The sequence below is a fragment of the Microcebus murinus genome, chromosome 26 (assembly GCF_040939455.1).
Source record: "Microcebus murinus isolate Inina chromosome 26, M.murinus_Inina_mat1.0, whole genome shotgun sequence".
Lineage (NCBI taxonomy): Eukaryota > Metazoa > Chordata > Mammalia > Primates > Cheirogaleidae > Microcebus > Microcebus murinus.
Window position 1 is genome coordinate 19180110 of NC_134129.1, and position 17352 is coordinate 19197461.

Consider the following 17352-nt stretch of genomic DNA (forward strand, 5'->3'; position numbering starts at 1 on the left):
CTCAAGACCACCATAATCATTAGCAAAAATTAGCAGAATCCTCAGAAAACGCCTGGGGGAAACCAATTAGGCATTGCCTGTTTCCCAGGGGTCTCTCTTGGAGGACAGATTCAGAATCCAACCCCAGGAAGGGAAAGAGGCCCCAGAATAGGGTTAGGAGAGAAAGCCAGGGGACAGAAAACCTGTGAAGGCCACCCAAACGTCTCTCTCCCAGGCTGCCAGAGAGAAGAGAGGTTTGTTTTTCTTTTAGAATAAACGTAGCCCTTTTCCCTACTGGGCTCAATTTCTAGTAGGGGAAGCCCCGCCTCCCTGGGCCACTCATTGGCCCAGCTCTTTTTAAGATAATTTATGCCAGCATCCTCTCTGTCTGATTGGCTGCCCTGCTCAGTTCCACCGGGAGGCGCATCCCACCTGGTGGGAGGTGTGAGGCTTTCCCACACTCTGCCTCTCTTACTCTCAGGCTGCTGCCGAGGTGGGAGGGAAAGTCCTGCTTTGGAGAACTGAGCCAGTGGGCAGTGCAAACAGGAAAAACGGGATCCCGATGGCTTCTTGGAGAGCCTTGCTCTTCTCCCCCTTCCTTCTGGGGAATCAGAGCAGAGGGGTGAGGCTGATGTTCCTGCTACTGACTCTGCATCTGGGAAACTGGTGAGTGGATTCAAGGACTCCAAACTATTCTTTGGTATCTACCACCCCTTATTTCCCTTTCCTTTTAAAACCTCATTCTAAGTAATGTGCATTTTCTAATTCATGTGTGTGCCATTTATTTTACCATCATTTCATTTTTCTTATTAGATCTATTCACTCTCCTAGAAAGAGAATTTAGCTTATGTCTAAAGCATCCAGATTCAGTTCTTTTTGGCTTTCAAGCAGAGTATATAAACTAGTAAAGGTTCAGTTACTGGGAAGGGATGAGGGGGGAAAGAAAATGACTTAGCTACTAAATTTAGTGAATGAAATGCCATTGATGAACTTTCTGGATGATTCTGCATTTTGAAGACAAAGTTATTTCAGAAACTTGTTTCAAAGTATGGTATATACATAATGCTTTTGTTCTATATACTAAGATAGCTTTTTCTCTCCACACTCCCCCCCCCCAACACTCACACCCTTTTTGGGTAACTTTCTGCAATAAACCAATGTTATACATCAAGAAAGATTATAAATCTAACTAAAAATATCATATCAGCATTGATATTTAAGTCAAAAATAACCACGTTTATTTTATTTGAACCAGCTTTGAGTGTTTTTTAATTGGCTGTCCACTAGTAATTAAAAAATGTATAGTGATATGAATGTCTTGGCTGTGTGTGTGTGTGAGAGAGAGAGAGAGAGAGAGAGAGAGAGAGAGAGAGAGAGAGAGAGACAGAGAAAGAAAGAGAGAGAGAGAGATTACCAATCACAAACCTCCAATTTAACAGGAACAACACTGGGCTGTAATACCTTTCAATAAAACTTTGAAATCATTCCGGTAGAAAAACAAAATGCTCAAGTGTCATACTTGGATTGTGCATAATAAGAGTAGTGGGTGAATAGTTATATGTTGATTAAGAAATAGATACTATATTGGTCTGGGACACATTATTTGTATCATGTAACTTGTTCCAAATAAATGTATATTTAACATTATTTTATTGTATTATATAATCCTGCTTAGAACTCGAGTAAAGTACAATCACTATGAAGATATTAACAGAAACATGCTTTTGTAACTACTTGTATCAATGCTAAAATGAATTATTATTATAAATTTTAGTATAAAGGTTGACTGAATATTTATTGCCATTACCACTAGATAGAACAACTGTAATTTATCTCAGAAAATAGAGATTGAAGTATGCTAAGTAATAATAGGCTTGGTAGAAATTTTTTGACACTGAGTACTTTTTTTCACTATTACAGTTTTGAATATTTTACCATTTTCCCTCAGACTCTTAAATGTTCTGCATGGACACAAACATATAACTAGGTGAATTATTTCTTACACATGTTGCATTGTAATGGCTTATTCCTTCAAATATATTATAAAAACTTATAGAAGATATTTAGGTAGAACATGTACCTTCGTAATATTACAAAAGTAAAAACAGATTTACCCAGGGGTTTTCTGAAATAACAACCTGTATGCTCTTTTGTCATTATAAGGACAAGTTTCCCTTTCAACCAAAAAGGCAAGCTTTTGTTAAAGTGCATATTGTCTATCCAAAGAGATGTTTTGTTTTAAATAAAAAGGTTTCGTTTTTGAGGATTTTTTAAAAAAAATGAGTATTGTAATTGGCCCCAGAACTCTCATCAACCTGTCAGAGTTCAAGAGCCATGTGGTGTATTGACCAGAGACAAGATTATTAGCAGTCTGGAGTCATGATCTCACATGTCAAGGATGCTTACCCTCTCTGGGCACAGTTCCTTCATCTAAGAAATAAAGTATAGCAGTAGATAACAATTTATGATTTCCTTAGGTTTTCACATTCAATATGTCTAAGATTTGAACTGAATCAGAGAATGAACCAATGGCTACTTCACTGTTTTTTTCTTAGTAGTTTTCAAGATGGAAATTCTAAATGCAAATGTCATATCCTTTTCCCATATGTATGAGCAACTGAGAGAGGTGATATACAGCTAAAATTCATAAATTTTTTTTTCTATCATAGTAATACAAACAATCTGGATTATTCTGGCCAGTGAATAAATGCATATTAAAAAATAAATCTGTAGGTTGATTGATAACTGATGCCCTAAGCCCTGAGCTCTTAGGGCATCAGTTAGGAGAGTTCATATCTTCAGTTACTAAAGTAGCTACAGTTATGGTGAACTTTTCACCCTTTTAATATGTAGTTGGAGATAACTGGCGTCAACACGGGTAAACCATGTGCAATCATATTCTCTCCCACTTTCTCCTTCTTTTGAGAGACCTTTCCAAAACTAACCACAGATGGTTCTGTTTGTAAGACTTTTGGTACCTTATACTGGTTTCTAAAATACGTCTTCAATGTTTCTAAATACGTCTTGGTGCTTACCCAATTGAAAGCTATTCTTTTTTATAGCAAATCAGAGGCAATGCCTTGCTTCCTCATTAGTTTCTATCCAGAGTGTAGAGCAGAGACACTATATTGATTTTTATATTGCTGAACTATGAAAACCTATCCTATCATCGTAGCTAAAAGCTATAGTCATGGTTCCTGTGTTTCATTCTCCATGATACTCTATGGCACTTTGACAAGCTGGTTAAAATCTCTTCAGTTTGATTTGACTTCTTTGTAATCTTGGGGGAAAAAAAAAATCCCATTATCATCAGGTTTATAAAAGAGTTTAAAAAGTGCTTTGAGATTTTAGCTGCCCTAAAAAGTAACTTACAACACTAAGAAGTTACATTTCAAGAGAGCTCAAGGCAAATAACTTGCTTTGGTTTTTCAGTTGCTCAAATGAAAATATTCAAATATACTTACTTTTTAAAATATATTATCTTCAAGTAATTTCAGTAATATATTTTGCGGGAGTGGTAGCAAATAAATGATTTTTTTTTTTGGCATTTACATTTTGGGCTTAAGTTTCTAGTAAAATACTGATGACAACCATTTAGACTTTGAGAACAAGATAACTAAGTAATGAAGATCCATGATAATTAAATATTCAAAGGACTAAGAAAAAATGACTTTGAAGCTAAAATGCAGATGTCATACCTGATAAATGCCCTGTGTATAGTCTTTTAGGTTATCTAAACAAGCAATGTTCTTTTTCCATTCTATAGTATAAAATACACTTTTGGCTGAGCAACAAAGGGAAATGTTAGGCATTTTACTCAATTATTAAATAGATTAATCTAATATATGAATATAATGATGAATGTAGAGGCCCAAAGGGGAGACAAGGAAGGGTAGAAAACTGAAAAATGGTTCTGGATGTCCTGAGAAAAATGTGGTATATGCATACCACGGAGTACTATTCAGCTATAAGAGACAACGGTGAACTGGCACTTCTTGTATTTTCCTGGCTAGAGCTGGAACCCATTCTACTAAGTGAAGTATCCCAAGAATGGAAAAACAAGCACCACATGTACTCACCAGCAAACTGGTTTCACTGGTGGGAATATAGGAATAACATTTATTGGGTGTCAGGCAGGTGGGAGGGGAGAGGGGGGGATGGGTACACACATACATAATGAGTGCAGTGATGCACACCAACTGGGGGATGGGCACACTTGAAGCTCTGACTCGAGGGGAGAGGGGGGCAAGGTCAATATACGTAACCTTAACAGTTGTAACCCCAAAATATGCTGAAATAAAAAAAATATGATGGCCGGGCGCAGTGGCTCACGCCTGTAATCAATCCTAGCACTCTAGGAGGCCGAGGCGGGCAGATTGCTCGAGGTCAGGAGTTCGAAACCAGCCTGAGCAAGAGTGAGACCCCGTCTCTACTATAAAAATAGAAATAAATTAATTGGCCAACTAAAAATATATAGAAAAAATTAGCCGGGCATGGTGGTGCATGCCTGTAGTTCCAGCTACTTGGGAGGCTGAGGCAGGAGGATCGTTTGAGCCCAGGAGTTTGAGGTTGCTGTGAGCTAGGCTGATGCCACGGCACTCACTCTAGCCTGGGCAACAAAGTGAGACTCTGTCTCAAAAAAAAAAAATTATAATGAAAATATGATAAATGGTTGCCTTGGGGGAAGAGGGAAGCATGGACTTTAGGAGAATAAGTCACATGTGGTTAGGGTACCAAGTGAGAAGCCTGGGCTTTACCATTTGATCTGAATTCTCGGTTTGGCCCTAACATTTCCCACTAGGGCGACTTCAGACAAATCTTTGAGGCAGCGAGTCTTCATCTGTGAGACATGAAAATGGCATCTACATGTCCAGATTGTTTCACGACCAAGAAGGAAAATTTATACAAAGAAGCTAGCACTTAAAATTTTACCTAAAAAAAATAAAAAGAGAGAGATATAGTAATAGGTAATCTGTGGAATCATAGTTATTCTAGTATTATTTACCCTAAAGTGGTTTGACATGCAGTAGAGTGAAATCCGTGGATCCTTGCGTGTTATTAAATTTCTTTTGGATTTGGGAGAGATCAATCACTCATTTAATTCAATAAATATTTATTGGATGCTTACTGTGTTGCACAGTACAATATGCTGGGCTTATCATAGTGATACTCTAATACTGCTAAGACCTACATTTATTTATTTTTATTTATTTTTTTTTAATTTTTTCATGCTGATTGAGATCTCACATTTTTTTTATTATTATTTTTTTATTTTAGCGTATTATGGGGGTACAAGTGTTAAGGTTACTTATATTGCCCGTGCCCCCCTTCCCCCTCTAGTAAGAGCTTCAAGCATGTCCATCCCCCAAACGTTGCACATCTCACTCATTGTGGTTGTATAGACCCATCTCCTCCTCCCCCCTCCCAGAATCAAAGGAAAACATCTTTTGGTCAAAATAAGGAAATATGTCTTAAGGATTCTAAAGATAAACAGAGGAGTCTAAATTTTTGAGGATAGAAGATGATGAGGGTATAGATCGTCATTCACACAAGAGAATTAGCCATGAGATGTCTCATCAGCAATACCAGAAAACTATGGGCAAAATGTACCACCAAATTCTCAAGACAATATTCAGCCTAGAAGGTTGTACTTAACCAGAGTTACCAATCAAGTGTGAAGGGAGACTGCAGCCTAGATATCCTTATTCTCCCCATTTTACAGGTGGAAATACTGGGGCGCTGATTTTTAGGAATTTACTGAAGACCATCCTGCTGATAAGTGCTGAATCCAAGACTCGTATCCATGTGCACTAAGTCCAGAGCCTGCATTCTTGGCTATGAAATCTCTCAGATTAAAAATGCAATATAAACCTAAACAATTAACATGAAATATGGATGAAGGCAACAAAAGGAAGGAAAGGAGAAAGGAGGAGGAAAGCAAAGAAGAAGAGAGGAGGGGATAGAAGAGAAAAAAAGATAGTGCAGTTATGAGCTCATTGATAAAGCATAGAAAGTAGAAAAATTTACTTTGTACTTATCAACATGCTTTCCGGAATATTATGTGCAGTGCTAGATTGATTATTTTAGGGAAAATGTTGATACACTGGAGTAGTTGATCTAAAAAAAAAAAATCCCCATAGGATGATTTTTAAGTTAAAAGCAAGGATTTTTAATTTATTTTGATGAGACATTAGATGACTACTTTGTTTTTAAGAATGCTATCTAAAGTCATAATGAATTTGTTAAGTACAGGTGTAGCAGACCAACTATAACCAAGCAGTGAAAGTTACATGAAGGCAGATTTTCTTCCAATACAAAAGTTTTCTAGCGAGATAACGGATGTCTTAGCATCATTAGCCATATTCAAGCAGAAGCTTGTTAAGAGTGTCCTTGTGCTCTGCGGGAGGCAGATGAAATTTATGTTGTTTTTTTTTTTTTTTCTATTTTTAAACATCTTACAATCTAAGTGTATCCAGTGCAAAAAACGGTTTAGCCAGTTGGAGTCTTATGCTTTAGAAAATAGCCTTAGCTATTAACTCATTCAATAAACATTTATTCAACATGACCATTCACTCAGCACGCCTTTGCTCAGTGCCCACTGTGTTTGTTAAGCAGGGTTCTGGGAACCGGAGATAGTGGTAAGTAACACAAAACCCTTGCCCTTACAGTGTTTGTACAGTGCAAATAGGATATGTGTCTTATAGTATATATATACTAGATGCACAGGGCAGAGAATCAGAGTCTATGCTTCCAGTGATCCTAAGCTCTAGTAGTAGTTTGTATTGAGATGGCTTACTAATGGAAACAAGTCAAGACCATAAAATGCCTTCATCGCTGGCCAGAATTCTCAGTGAGGTGCCATGAACGCTCCAACGAGGCTGCCATCAGTTGCAACTCTGGGAAGATAATTGTATGGTCTCAGCTGTCAAAGGCAGAAGTTCAGGTCAGTGTTAGTGAAGGATAGAGAGAGACAGATAACGTTTCTGCTCTGGGCCAGAGGTACGGGCTCACAGTTTGGTAGGACTTTTGAAAACTGTATTCCTGCATCTTTTAGGGGATCTTTTACGTTGGTCATCTGGCATATGGCTTTAAAATAGCGGTGTGGCTCACGCCTGTGATCCTAGCACTCTGGGAAGCCGAGGCGGGAGGATTGCTTGAGCTCAGGAGTTCGAGACCAGCCTGAGCAAGAGCGAGACCCCTGTCTCTACTATAAATAGGAAGAAAATTAGCCAAACAACTAAAAATAGAAAAAATTAGCCAGGCACAGTGGCGTGTGGCTGTAGTCCCAGCCACTCAGGAGGCTGAGGCAGGAGGATCGCTTGAGCCCAGGAGTTTGAGGTTGCCGTGAGCTAGGCTGATGCCATGGCACTCTAGCCCAGGCAACAGGCTCAAAAAAAAAAAAAAAAAAAAAAAAAAAAAAAAAAAAAAAAAGCAATATCCTGTTAAAGGCTATATAATTTATTTAAAAATTAAATTCTGAATACAGATTCTTTTCCTCCCAGATACAACGTCTTTTGAGATTTAACATGTCTCCTATTTTTAGATAGAGACAGTGCTATGCAACAGGTATATAGAAGTAAACTTAACCTAGACCCTGTTCTCCAACCTATAGCTAAAATAGTCAGATGGGAAGATCTATGATTATAATAAGCTTATTATAAACATTTTAATATTTGTGTGATCAGGATGTGACTTGGTTCCGGGCTGCTGGAATCATGGGTTCTAGGCACCAAGCTAATCTTTGGGTAGATTTCTACGACAATCACTAGTGGTTCTATATTATGTGAATTGCTTAAACACAGGGACACCATCTACCTTTCAGTTAGCCTAGATGGATGTAATTACCAGAATAATTTTCCAACACATACAGTTTCTTGAGTAAGGAATACCTTTTCCAAAAACCAGCCATGCTGCCTGGCATGGAGTAGCCGTATTTGCTGGATTGAAATTAACTCAGACATCTGTATTCTGTAAACTAATTTGTTACTCTATGCAGGTGGCTTATGAATGTACATTTCTTTTCTTTTTTTCTTTTCTTTTTTTTTTTTTTTTTTTTTGAGACAGAGTCTCACTCTGTTGCCCGGGCTAGAGTGCTGTGGCGTCAGCCTAGCTCACAGCAACCTCGAACTCCTGGGCTCAAACAATCCTTCTGCCTCAGCCTCCCGAGTAACTGGGACTACAGGCATGCACCACCATGCCCGGCTAATTTTTTCTGTTTATTTTTAGTTGGAAAATTAATTTCTTTCTATTTTTTAATAGAGACAGCGTCTCGCTCTTGCTCAGGCTGGTTTTGAACTCCTGACCTTGAGCGATCCTCCCTCCTCGGCCTCCCAGAGTGCTAGGATTATAGGCATGAGCCACCACGCCCAGCCTACATTTGTTTCTTGAATTTCCTTAGTAGCAATTCTTTTTGAACAACTTCAAATTTTCATAACTATAATAAACTACAGTGTCTTCTTGTTTCTATTGTACTCATTTGTATTCTCTCCTTTTTGAAGCGAATGGTCTATACCAATGAAAATACTTTATTCTCATTTTAAGATCCCAGGATTTAGAGGGAAAAAAAAAAGATGTATGTTTCTGCATTCAGTAGTGCTAACTCCCATTTCTTTCTTCCACTTTTAAGAACTTGGAATATGTTTACATTATAGTAAGTCTTAATATGATGCTCCACTATGTAAAAATTCTAGCAACCTTGAAGAATTTCTCTGATGCATAAAAGAATCAAAGTCTTAGAGAATGTGAATGTCACATAGAATTGTATTGTTTCTAAGTCTAATTTGTATTCTGTCAGGCTCTGTGGATATAAATGGAAAAATGGAGAATTTGATGTTCATTTTAATAGACTCTCTGCTCAGTGGCCATTTCTTAAACAGACTATAATGAAAATTACGTTTTCTTTTTCTTCCTCCAAAAAATATTCACATGGAAATGGTCCCCAAAGAATATTTATAATCTCTTGAGTAGTATTAAGTATTCCCCTGAAGACTATTCATTAGATGCATGGTGGTTCCTAGTTTTCTAAACTCTTTTTTTGAAGAACAGAATTGGCCTGCCAAACATAGCAAACAAACAAACAAACAAAAAATCCCAAATACAAACATTGGCAAATGATGTTATTTTATTAGTAATACTTGTTGTTACATTAAGGATCAGTCAACTGTTAATATAACGGTTAATATAATAGTTTAAAATATATAACCAAAGACATTAAGAAAAAATGTTTTATAATTTTCTGGTTTTATCTTCTTTCTACAAGTATGCCACTATACGAATTAATTTTTAAACATTTATTGTGACATCACTCTGTCCCTTTTGAATTAACTAATAGAATTTTACATTCTTAGGTCTAATCTAATTAGATAAACTATGCTCTGATATTTTTATGAATTGTCCAGACTCCTTTTTAAAACTAATAAGGAAGCATTCTGTGCCCAAAACAACATTTATTGCCATTTATTTCTTAACTTTAATGTAATTTTGAAGGGTTCTATAGCTTCAGCCTTACCAAAGAAACCAAATAAAATAGACCATAGATGAAGATGTTGCATTTTACTTTTGTCTCCTAAATTAATTTTCCACATCCCAAACTGTGGGATCATTGATGTATAATCCAATTTGTGTGCTATTCTGTAGACATAAACTATTTTAAATTGTAAGGTTCTTCAGGATGAAGAGTTTAAACCTATTTTCCTTTACTTGTTTCCTTAAAATTATTTCCAAGTTGCTGCTGTGGTTGAAACGTAGGAATAAAAAAGAAAAATGTTTTCCCTGATGCCATAATGATAGTGTTTTTGGTCAAAAATCTAAATGTGAAAGTCCCTTATTCCATTTAAATCCTCAAAAATTACATAGCAATTAGAAGCCTATACTTCCAGATTTTACTGAAAGTTTAGACAGGTATGTATACATACATTTGTCTATATTTTTAAAAATACAAATGAGATCTAACACTTGTTTTTGTAAGTAATATCAGAGATATATTTCTAGATCAGCATTGTTATTGTACCTTATTTTTAATGATGATGTGGTATTCTTTATAATAGAAGAATTGTATTTATTAAATTATCCCATAATAGATTATCTCTCTTTCATTTTATCTGTTACAAATTATTTTTCTGTGTGGGTATACATATATATATATGCATATATATGCCTTTAATTTCAATATTTTAATCACCATTGTCAAATTACTTATCATAAAACAAATTCTGTTTTCTGTCAATGGTTATAAAAATGCTGTTTATCTATATTATCTTCAGTACCAGATGTAATGGATTTTTTTTTTTAACATTTTGTCAATGTGATGGCTAAAAATTATTGTTACAGTTTTAACTTATTTTACATTCTTACAAGTAAATTTTAGCATGATTTTATATATTTATTGGTTTTTGTCCCCCCTCTGAATTCCTATATATCAGTCATAAATATCTTTTTCTCAGTTAATCATTTGTCTCTATCTTGTCTAAAGTACCCTGTCTATACAGAAGTTTCTTGTAAATTTTCATTTGTTGTCATTTTTTTCTTTTCCTTCTTTGGTTACATGTTACCTCAAATGTCTCCTTACCCCAAAGGCCAAAACACATTTTTAATATCTTCCTTAATAATGTTTTACTTTAGCCATCATGTTTTGATCTTTCATATATGTACAATTTATTGTGTAATGTAGGAATGTGATTTTATTTTCTTCTAAATGGGCTAATCAGCATTTCAGTAAAATGTATTGAATAATTTATTCTTTCATTTCTAAACTGACTAGTCACTTTGGTCATACACTAAATCTCTATATATTTGGGATCTGATTTTGAACACTTAATTTTGTTCTCACCAATGTATGTATTGCTACAACCTACAATAAGGTTTTGATGACTTAAACATCTTTCAATTTGTTTTCTCAAATGCTACATGAGGCCGGGCCCAGTGGCTCACGCCTGTAATCCTAGCTCTCTGGGAGGCCGAGGTGGGCGGATTGCTCGAGTTCAGGAGTTCGAAACCAGCCTGAGCAAGAGCAAGACCCCGTCTCTACTATAAATGGAAAGAAATTAATTGGCCAACTAAAAATATATACAAAAAACGGGCATGGTGGTGCATGCCTGTAGTCCCAGCTACTTGGAAGGCTGAGGCAGGAGGATCACTTGAGCTCAGGAGTTTGAGGTTGCTGTGAGCGAGGCTGACGCCACGGCACTCACTCTAGCCTGGACAACAAAGCGAGACTCTGTCTCAAAAAAAAAAAAAAAAAAAATGCTACATGAATATAAAAGTGACCATGCAGGAGCTATCAGCTGGGATACATTAGGTTATACTGTGGTAACAAATCTCAGTGGTTTACAACCCCGAATATTGATTCCACACTTAAGCTGCACGTTTATTGCAGTTCATCTTTGGCTCTGCCCATGACTCTTTCACCCTGAGAGGGAAGAGATGGAGGAGGCTCTGTCTGAGTGTGGCTGATCTCTGGCAAGACAAGAGCAACATACCGTGTTTCCCCGAAAATAAGACCTACCCATCACATAAGCCCTAGCAGGATTTCTAAGCATGTGTGCAATAGAAGCCCTACCCCGAAAATCAGCCCTAGTGATGGGTGTGGCTATGAAAATCAGCCCTAGTGATGGGCGTGGCTATGAAAATCAGCCCCAGTGATGGGCGTGGCTATGAAAATCAGCCCTAGTGACGGGCGTGGCTATGAAAATCAGCCCTAGTGATGGTCGTGGCTATGAAAATCAGCCCTAGTGATGGGCGTGGCTATGAAAATCAGCCCCAGTGATGGGCGTGGCTATGAAAATCAGCCCCAGTGGTGGGCGTGGCTATGAAAATCAGCCCTAGTGGTGGGCGTGGCTATGAAAATCAGCCCTAGTGGTGGGCGTGGCTATGAAAATCAGCCCTAGTGATGGGCGTGGCTATAAAAATCAGCCCTGGTGATGGGCGTGGCTACGAAAATAAGCCCTAGTGATGGGCGTGGCTACGCAGCGCATCCACACAACCCATGCATTTCCTTGCAGAGCGGGAAAGACCAGCAGCCCTTCTCATCTGCCCCATGAGAGCACTGTTGCTCGACAGGAGAGATCGGGACCAATGGTTCTAAAGGAAATAGAGTCGCAAGACATTCAGGATGGAATTCGGGGTCTGGAGAGTGATGATGATGTTCCAGAAGAAGATGACTTCACTCTATTTGAATCAATGTAGATGGTTGTACCATACTTAAAAAAAAAAAACAAAAAAAAAAAAACACATCCCCTGAATATAAGCCCTGGGGTGTCTTCTGGAGGAAAAATTAAATAGAAGACCCTGTCTTATTTTCGGGGAAACATGGTAGTAAACTTCACTGACACTAAACTTTCTGCTCCATAGTGATGCATGTCACCTACATGCTATTGGCCACAAGCAATCACAGGGCCACACCTGAGTTCACCAGGACAGCATGGACAATCCTTCCTGCAGGAAGAAGTAGCCCAGGTCACGTGACCACGTTAGAAGTTTGTGGGGTGAGAATTATAATTCCTTGTCAGGAGGAGGAGGAGAAAAACTGAGAATAGTAATGCACTCTTATCATATGTTGATCATACCTATTCATAGAATTATTGTGAAGGGTGCAACGCTTGTTTTTTGGCTTAAGAAATGCGTATGAAAAAATAGAAACCCATTTTCCTTTATATCTAAAACTTTGCCCAGTATTATATGTTTCTTAGGATTATTTTTTTATCCTGCATTTATCACTGTCTTCCACAGAAAGTTTTCCCCAAGCATTTCCAATTTACTGATTAAGAATTTTTTCTGTTTTTTCAAATGCTACTTCTAATAAATATTTAAATATTTAATGAATCCTCAGAATGGGCTAAGCATTCTATTGGTTTACCTTCTCAGTATTTTTTAGAGTGATAAATCCTCTAGCATATTTATCACAGACCAATAAATATGTCACCTAATATGGACTTAGGTATTTTTTGTTATTGATCTCACCTATTACAACTGAGTTATATCACCACTTGTAGAACAGAATTCTGCTAATAGCTCAATTAAGATAATAATTGATTATACTTATAAAATATTTCAAAGGTCAAAACCTTTAGTAGAAATTTTGTTCAATTGGAAAGTCTGTAGAACATGAAATTTGTGTAGTTTAATAACAACTTAATAAGTTAATAGCATATCTGGAAAATGTAACTTAAAATAGGCCAAGATTTCTGGCATCTCCAAAGACAAAGAAATAAGGAGAGAGGGAAGAACACAGGGAGGGAGGAAGGAAAGAAAAGAAATGAGTGAGAATAAAGAGGGTATATGTGTGCATTTGTGTGTGTGTGTAAAATTAGAATGATTGCATTAAAATAGTAAGTAATATTCACAATCAGATTAAAAAACAAAGAATGTCAGCATTATTATAATGTATTTCCTCGGGAACATATAATATTAACCAATTATTCATACTATATCATAAAGCATACTTAAAATTTGGCTAATAAATGACAAAGTATAATGAGTTGCTAGTCATGAAAAGTGAAAAGGAAACCATATTCATGAGTACAGAGGAAATCAAACGACAACTATAAAATCACATTTATATAATGATATAAATGTAGTTACACTTGGGCTGGAAGGTAACCACTCATCATTCTTCTTGCCCCGTGACTCACTTTGCATTCAGCTTAATGACACACCTGGAAATTAGTAGCTATTGTTACCTCCATTTATGTTATTTCAATTACCAAAAAGAGCCATTTCTGAGGTTAGGATAAGTCATAAGGAAATGAGGTGTTAGGTGAAAAAAAAAAGAATCTGGGCCGGGCTTGGTGGCTCACACCTGTAATCCTAGCACTCTGGGAAGCCGAGGCGGGTGCGGATCGCTCAAGGTCAGGAGTTCGAAACCAGCCTGAGCAAGAGCGAGACCCCCGTCTCTACTAAAAAATAGAAAGAAATTAATTGGCCAACTAAAAAAAACCAAAGACTCTGTATACCTAGTAATCATTGAATTTAAAATATTGTAACCATCCTGAGCTTAATTCAGTTGAACACAGTGGAACCAAGTGTTCATTCTGCTGAAGTTAAAAGCTTTTGTCTAGATTTGAGTTAGTAATATTGTTCTTGCTCTATCATATTTTCAGGAACAAAAGCTGCTGCTCATTTAAAATGTCGCTTCCTGGTAGACAGGTTATTTCACTGAAGAACTGGAAGCATATAACGGAAGCTTTGCCGTTAGCCACCTGGCCAGATGTTGGGCAGAGCACTTAGTGAAAGGTTAGAGGTATTTGCTTCTCCCTTGTCTCACTTTTTTTACTAGCAATGCAAAATAAGTCAGTGAGAAGATATCTTCCCTTTTCTGGGTTTGTCAAGGGAGGTCTTCTATAGTACGGTAAGATTCTTTTCGTTCTAAATAACAAAACCACACTTAGGCAAACGAACCAATATACATAGACAGATGACTAAATTGCAGGGTATGATCCAATAGAGGACTGGCCAACCAAGTGTCAGAAAAGCTAGGAATGGGGCAGCTCTGGGATCTTGGCAGCAGAAATCTTCTTTCCTGAGCTATGCCTTTAGCTGGACTCCCCTACAAACTAGCCATTCCTGCATTTTATTTTATTTTATTTTTTTCTAAAATTCTCCACTGTCAGAAGTGAAAGGCCGGCTCAAACTTAAGGGTCAGGTGTCTACATCATTCTAACAACTTGGCTAAGAAAGGGGTCTCTGGGAGTACAGACAGACTTCCGTAGGGCACAGGCCTGTGGGTTGTTTTTAGACAAAGCTGAATTATAGCGAAGTAGGAAATCACACTTGACCAGTGTCTATAAAACGAGCCATTTCAGGCAGGAAAGCAAAGAGCTGCTGGAACCAGGAGAAGTAAATAATTCTGGCCAACTCCTTGCTTGAAACAGGAATTCTGTTTCTTTGTTTTGCTTTCTGATGATCAATACAATGAATAAAAATGAAGGAGCATACACTAACTTGTAGAGAAGTTAGAGCATACACACACATATATATATTCATATGTGTAAGTAATTTTGGAAAATTGGAGGAGTACGTGTCTGGAGGAAGACAATATGATATTGATCAAATCCATATTTAATATTCAAATTAATAATAGATATGTCGATATAGTTACAGGTGGGTCATGTTGTATAGTCTAATAATTTGATTTTTCTGAACTTTAAAACTTCCGTCAAGTAAATATCCTTTTAAAACTATGGTCCCCATCCCTGGGGCTGGGGACTGGGTACCATCTGATCCCCACTAGGAACCAGAGCTCCTCTTCCTCCCTAAGCTCCACCTCGCCTGCCCATAGAAAAATTATCTTCCGTGAAACCGGTCCCTGGTGCCAAAAAGGTTGGGGACCACCATACATCCCTTTGTTTTATATGTACTAATTACTAAATACTTCCCAAACTCTCTCCAAATCACCTAAAGGTCTAGACAGCCAAGACAGGCAGCTATAATAAGGCTATTCAAAGTTCTAGGGCTTTCCTTCAACTTCACACACACACACACACACAATATCTGTGGGCGCGTTTGTCTGTGTTACTCCCCTGTCAGCCTGAGTAGATTGACTTTTATTTCATTTTCTTTTGATTTTAGCAAGCCAGTTTCAGAGAAGACTTACATCTGCCAACAGTGTGAATCTGTTTTTTGACTTTTGTCGCAAGAGTTTGCCCCCTAGCTCCAGGAAGGAACATTCTGGCAGCTTCCTCAGATATCTACTATGGTCCTTGCACTCGTTTTGTGCTTTGAAATTCTGAAGTCTTCTTTATCAAAGATAGAGTCCAGGAATCTGTTTCTCTCTCTCTCTCTCTCTCTCTCTCTCTCTCTCTCTCTCTCTCTCTCTCTCTCTCTCTCTCTCCCTCTCTCTCTCTCTCTCTCTCTCTCTCCCTCTCTCTCTCTTTCTCTCTCTCTCCCTCTCTCTCCCTCTCTCTCTCTCTTTCTCTCTCTCTCCCTCTCTCTCTCTCTCTCTGTTACTTTTTCTCGATTTCTGAGAAAGGAAGACTAGCATGGCCACTTTCACCGTGGTTTTCAGGAGGAAGCCCTCAATGACCTTTTACAACTGTGGTAACTTTTAATATTTGTTCACTGCCTAACGGTATATACAAAGATCTAAACCCTGAAAGTTGGGCGAGGAAACTGTGGCTCGAAGATATTGAATGACTTGTTCAAGTCACACACACTATCACTAAAGACTAATACTAATATCTAAGTCTTCTATCTTCTACCCCTGAGCTTTTCCTTGGGGTTTACTTAATTCATGTTTATATCCTCAGCATCTGGGAATGCTGCGTGTTCAGCACACAATAAGCACCTAATGGATAATTTGTCAAATGAAGTTTAATCAAAATTTTGTCACATTTGTTTAAAAAGTTATTGAAATCCAAACTAGAATGTAGTTTACAGAAGATCAAATGGTCACTAAATATGAACAGGTGCTCTACTTTACTAATAATCACAGGAATGCGATGAAATGAAAATTAGATATTATTTCACATCCATTAGATAGGCAATATAAAGTTCATGACAATGCATTGTAGCCATATGTATCTCTGGGTCCTATGGTGATACATATAGTAAAATGTAATCATTACTAACACATTAGCTATTATATTTACTATAACACTGTATCACATTTATTACAGCAAATGTAATCTCTGGGGAGGGAGAAGAATGTAGACGATTTTACTTCTTAAATTGCTGTTGGTTTCATAGACAGTTGATGATTGCATGATTATCTACTTCTTTAGAGTTTCTAAAATATTTCATAAGAACTTCTCTCTACCCCAACCTCTCAGTATGTTTTAACTAGAAGACATTTCTCTAAGTAACTAATATACAATGTGGCGAATATAATCACTAATACATTGGGACTATTGCAATCAGTTTACATGTGATATGATCATTTACATGGAAATTTTTTGCCATTAAGTAGCTCTGAGACACTAATGCAATCACTCATATTTTCGGAATTCCAGTGTTCTTATTTTTTATACAATGAGTATGACATGACAATCTCTAAAGATGCTTTTACTTCAGACATACTAGTTCTTAGAAATATTTAATGCGTGGGCTGACAATGAGAAGCATAATAGAAGCTTTGGAGGAATTATATGTACTTCATCATGGAAACTGAGTTATAAAAACAACTTGAATTTAGTTCTTGATTGTTATATAAAATATGTAAAATGCTAATTTTGAGAGTGTACCTATACTTTTTGTTCCATTTTAATGGCTTATGGTTTTCTCAAATAAGTAAATGAACACTAATGAGGGTACAAAAGCAACTCAATTTTGTTCAGTAATGTTAAATCATAGCAGCAGTAAAATGACCCAGTTAATTAATTATATTCAATGGCATTAAAATGACACAAACAATAGTAGTAGTCATGACTTCTGAACATATTT

The 17352-nt window shown here is 37.1% G+C and overlaps 1 protein-coding gene across 1 annotated transcript in view; it reads left to right on the forward strand.

Annotated features, from left to right (window-relative positions):
• Positions 1 to 399: 399 nt before the first annotated feature.
• Positions 400 to 17352, forward strand: part of GABRG1 (gamma-aminobutyric acid type A receptor subunit gamma1) — a 69983-nt gene continuing 53030 nt past the window's right edge. The window contains exon 1 of the mRNA XM_012743043.3: positions 400 to 645. Coding sequence (XP_012598497.1) covers positions 542 to 645 — 104 coding nt within the window. The 5' untranslated portion in view covers positions 400 to 541. The remainder of the gene's footprint in view (positions 646 to 17352) is intronic.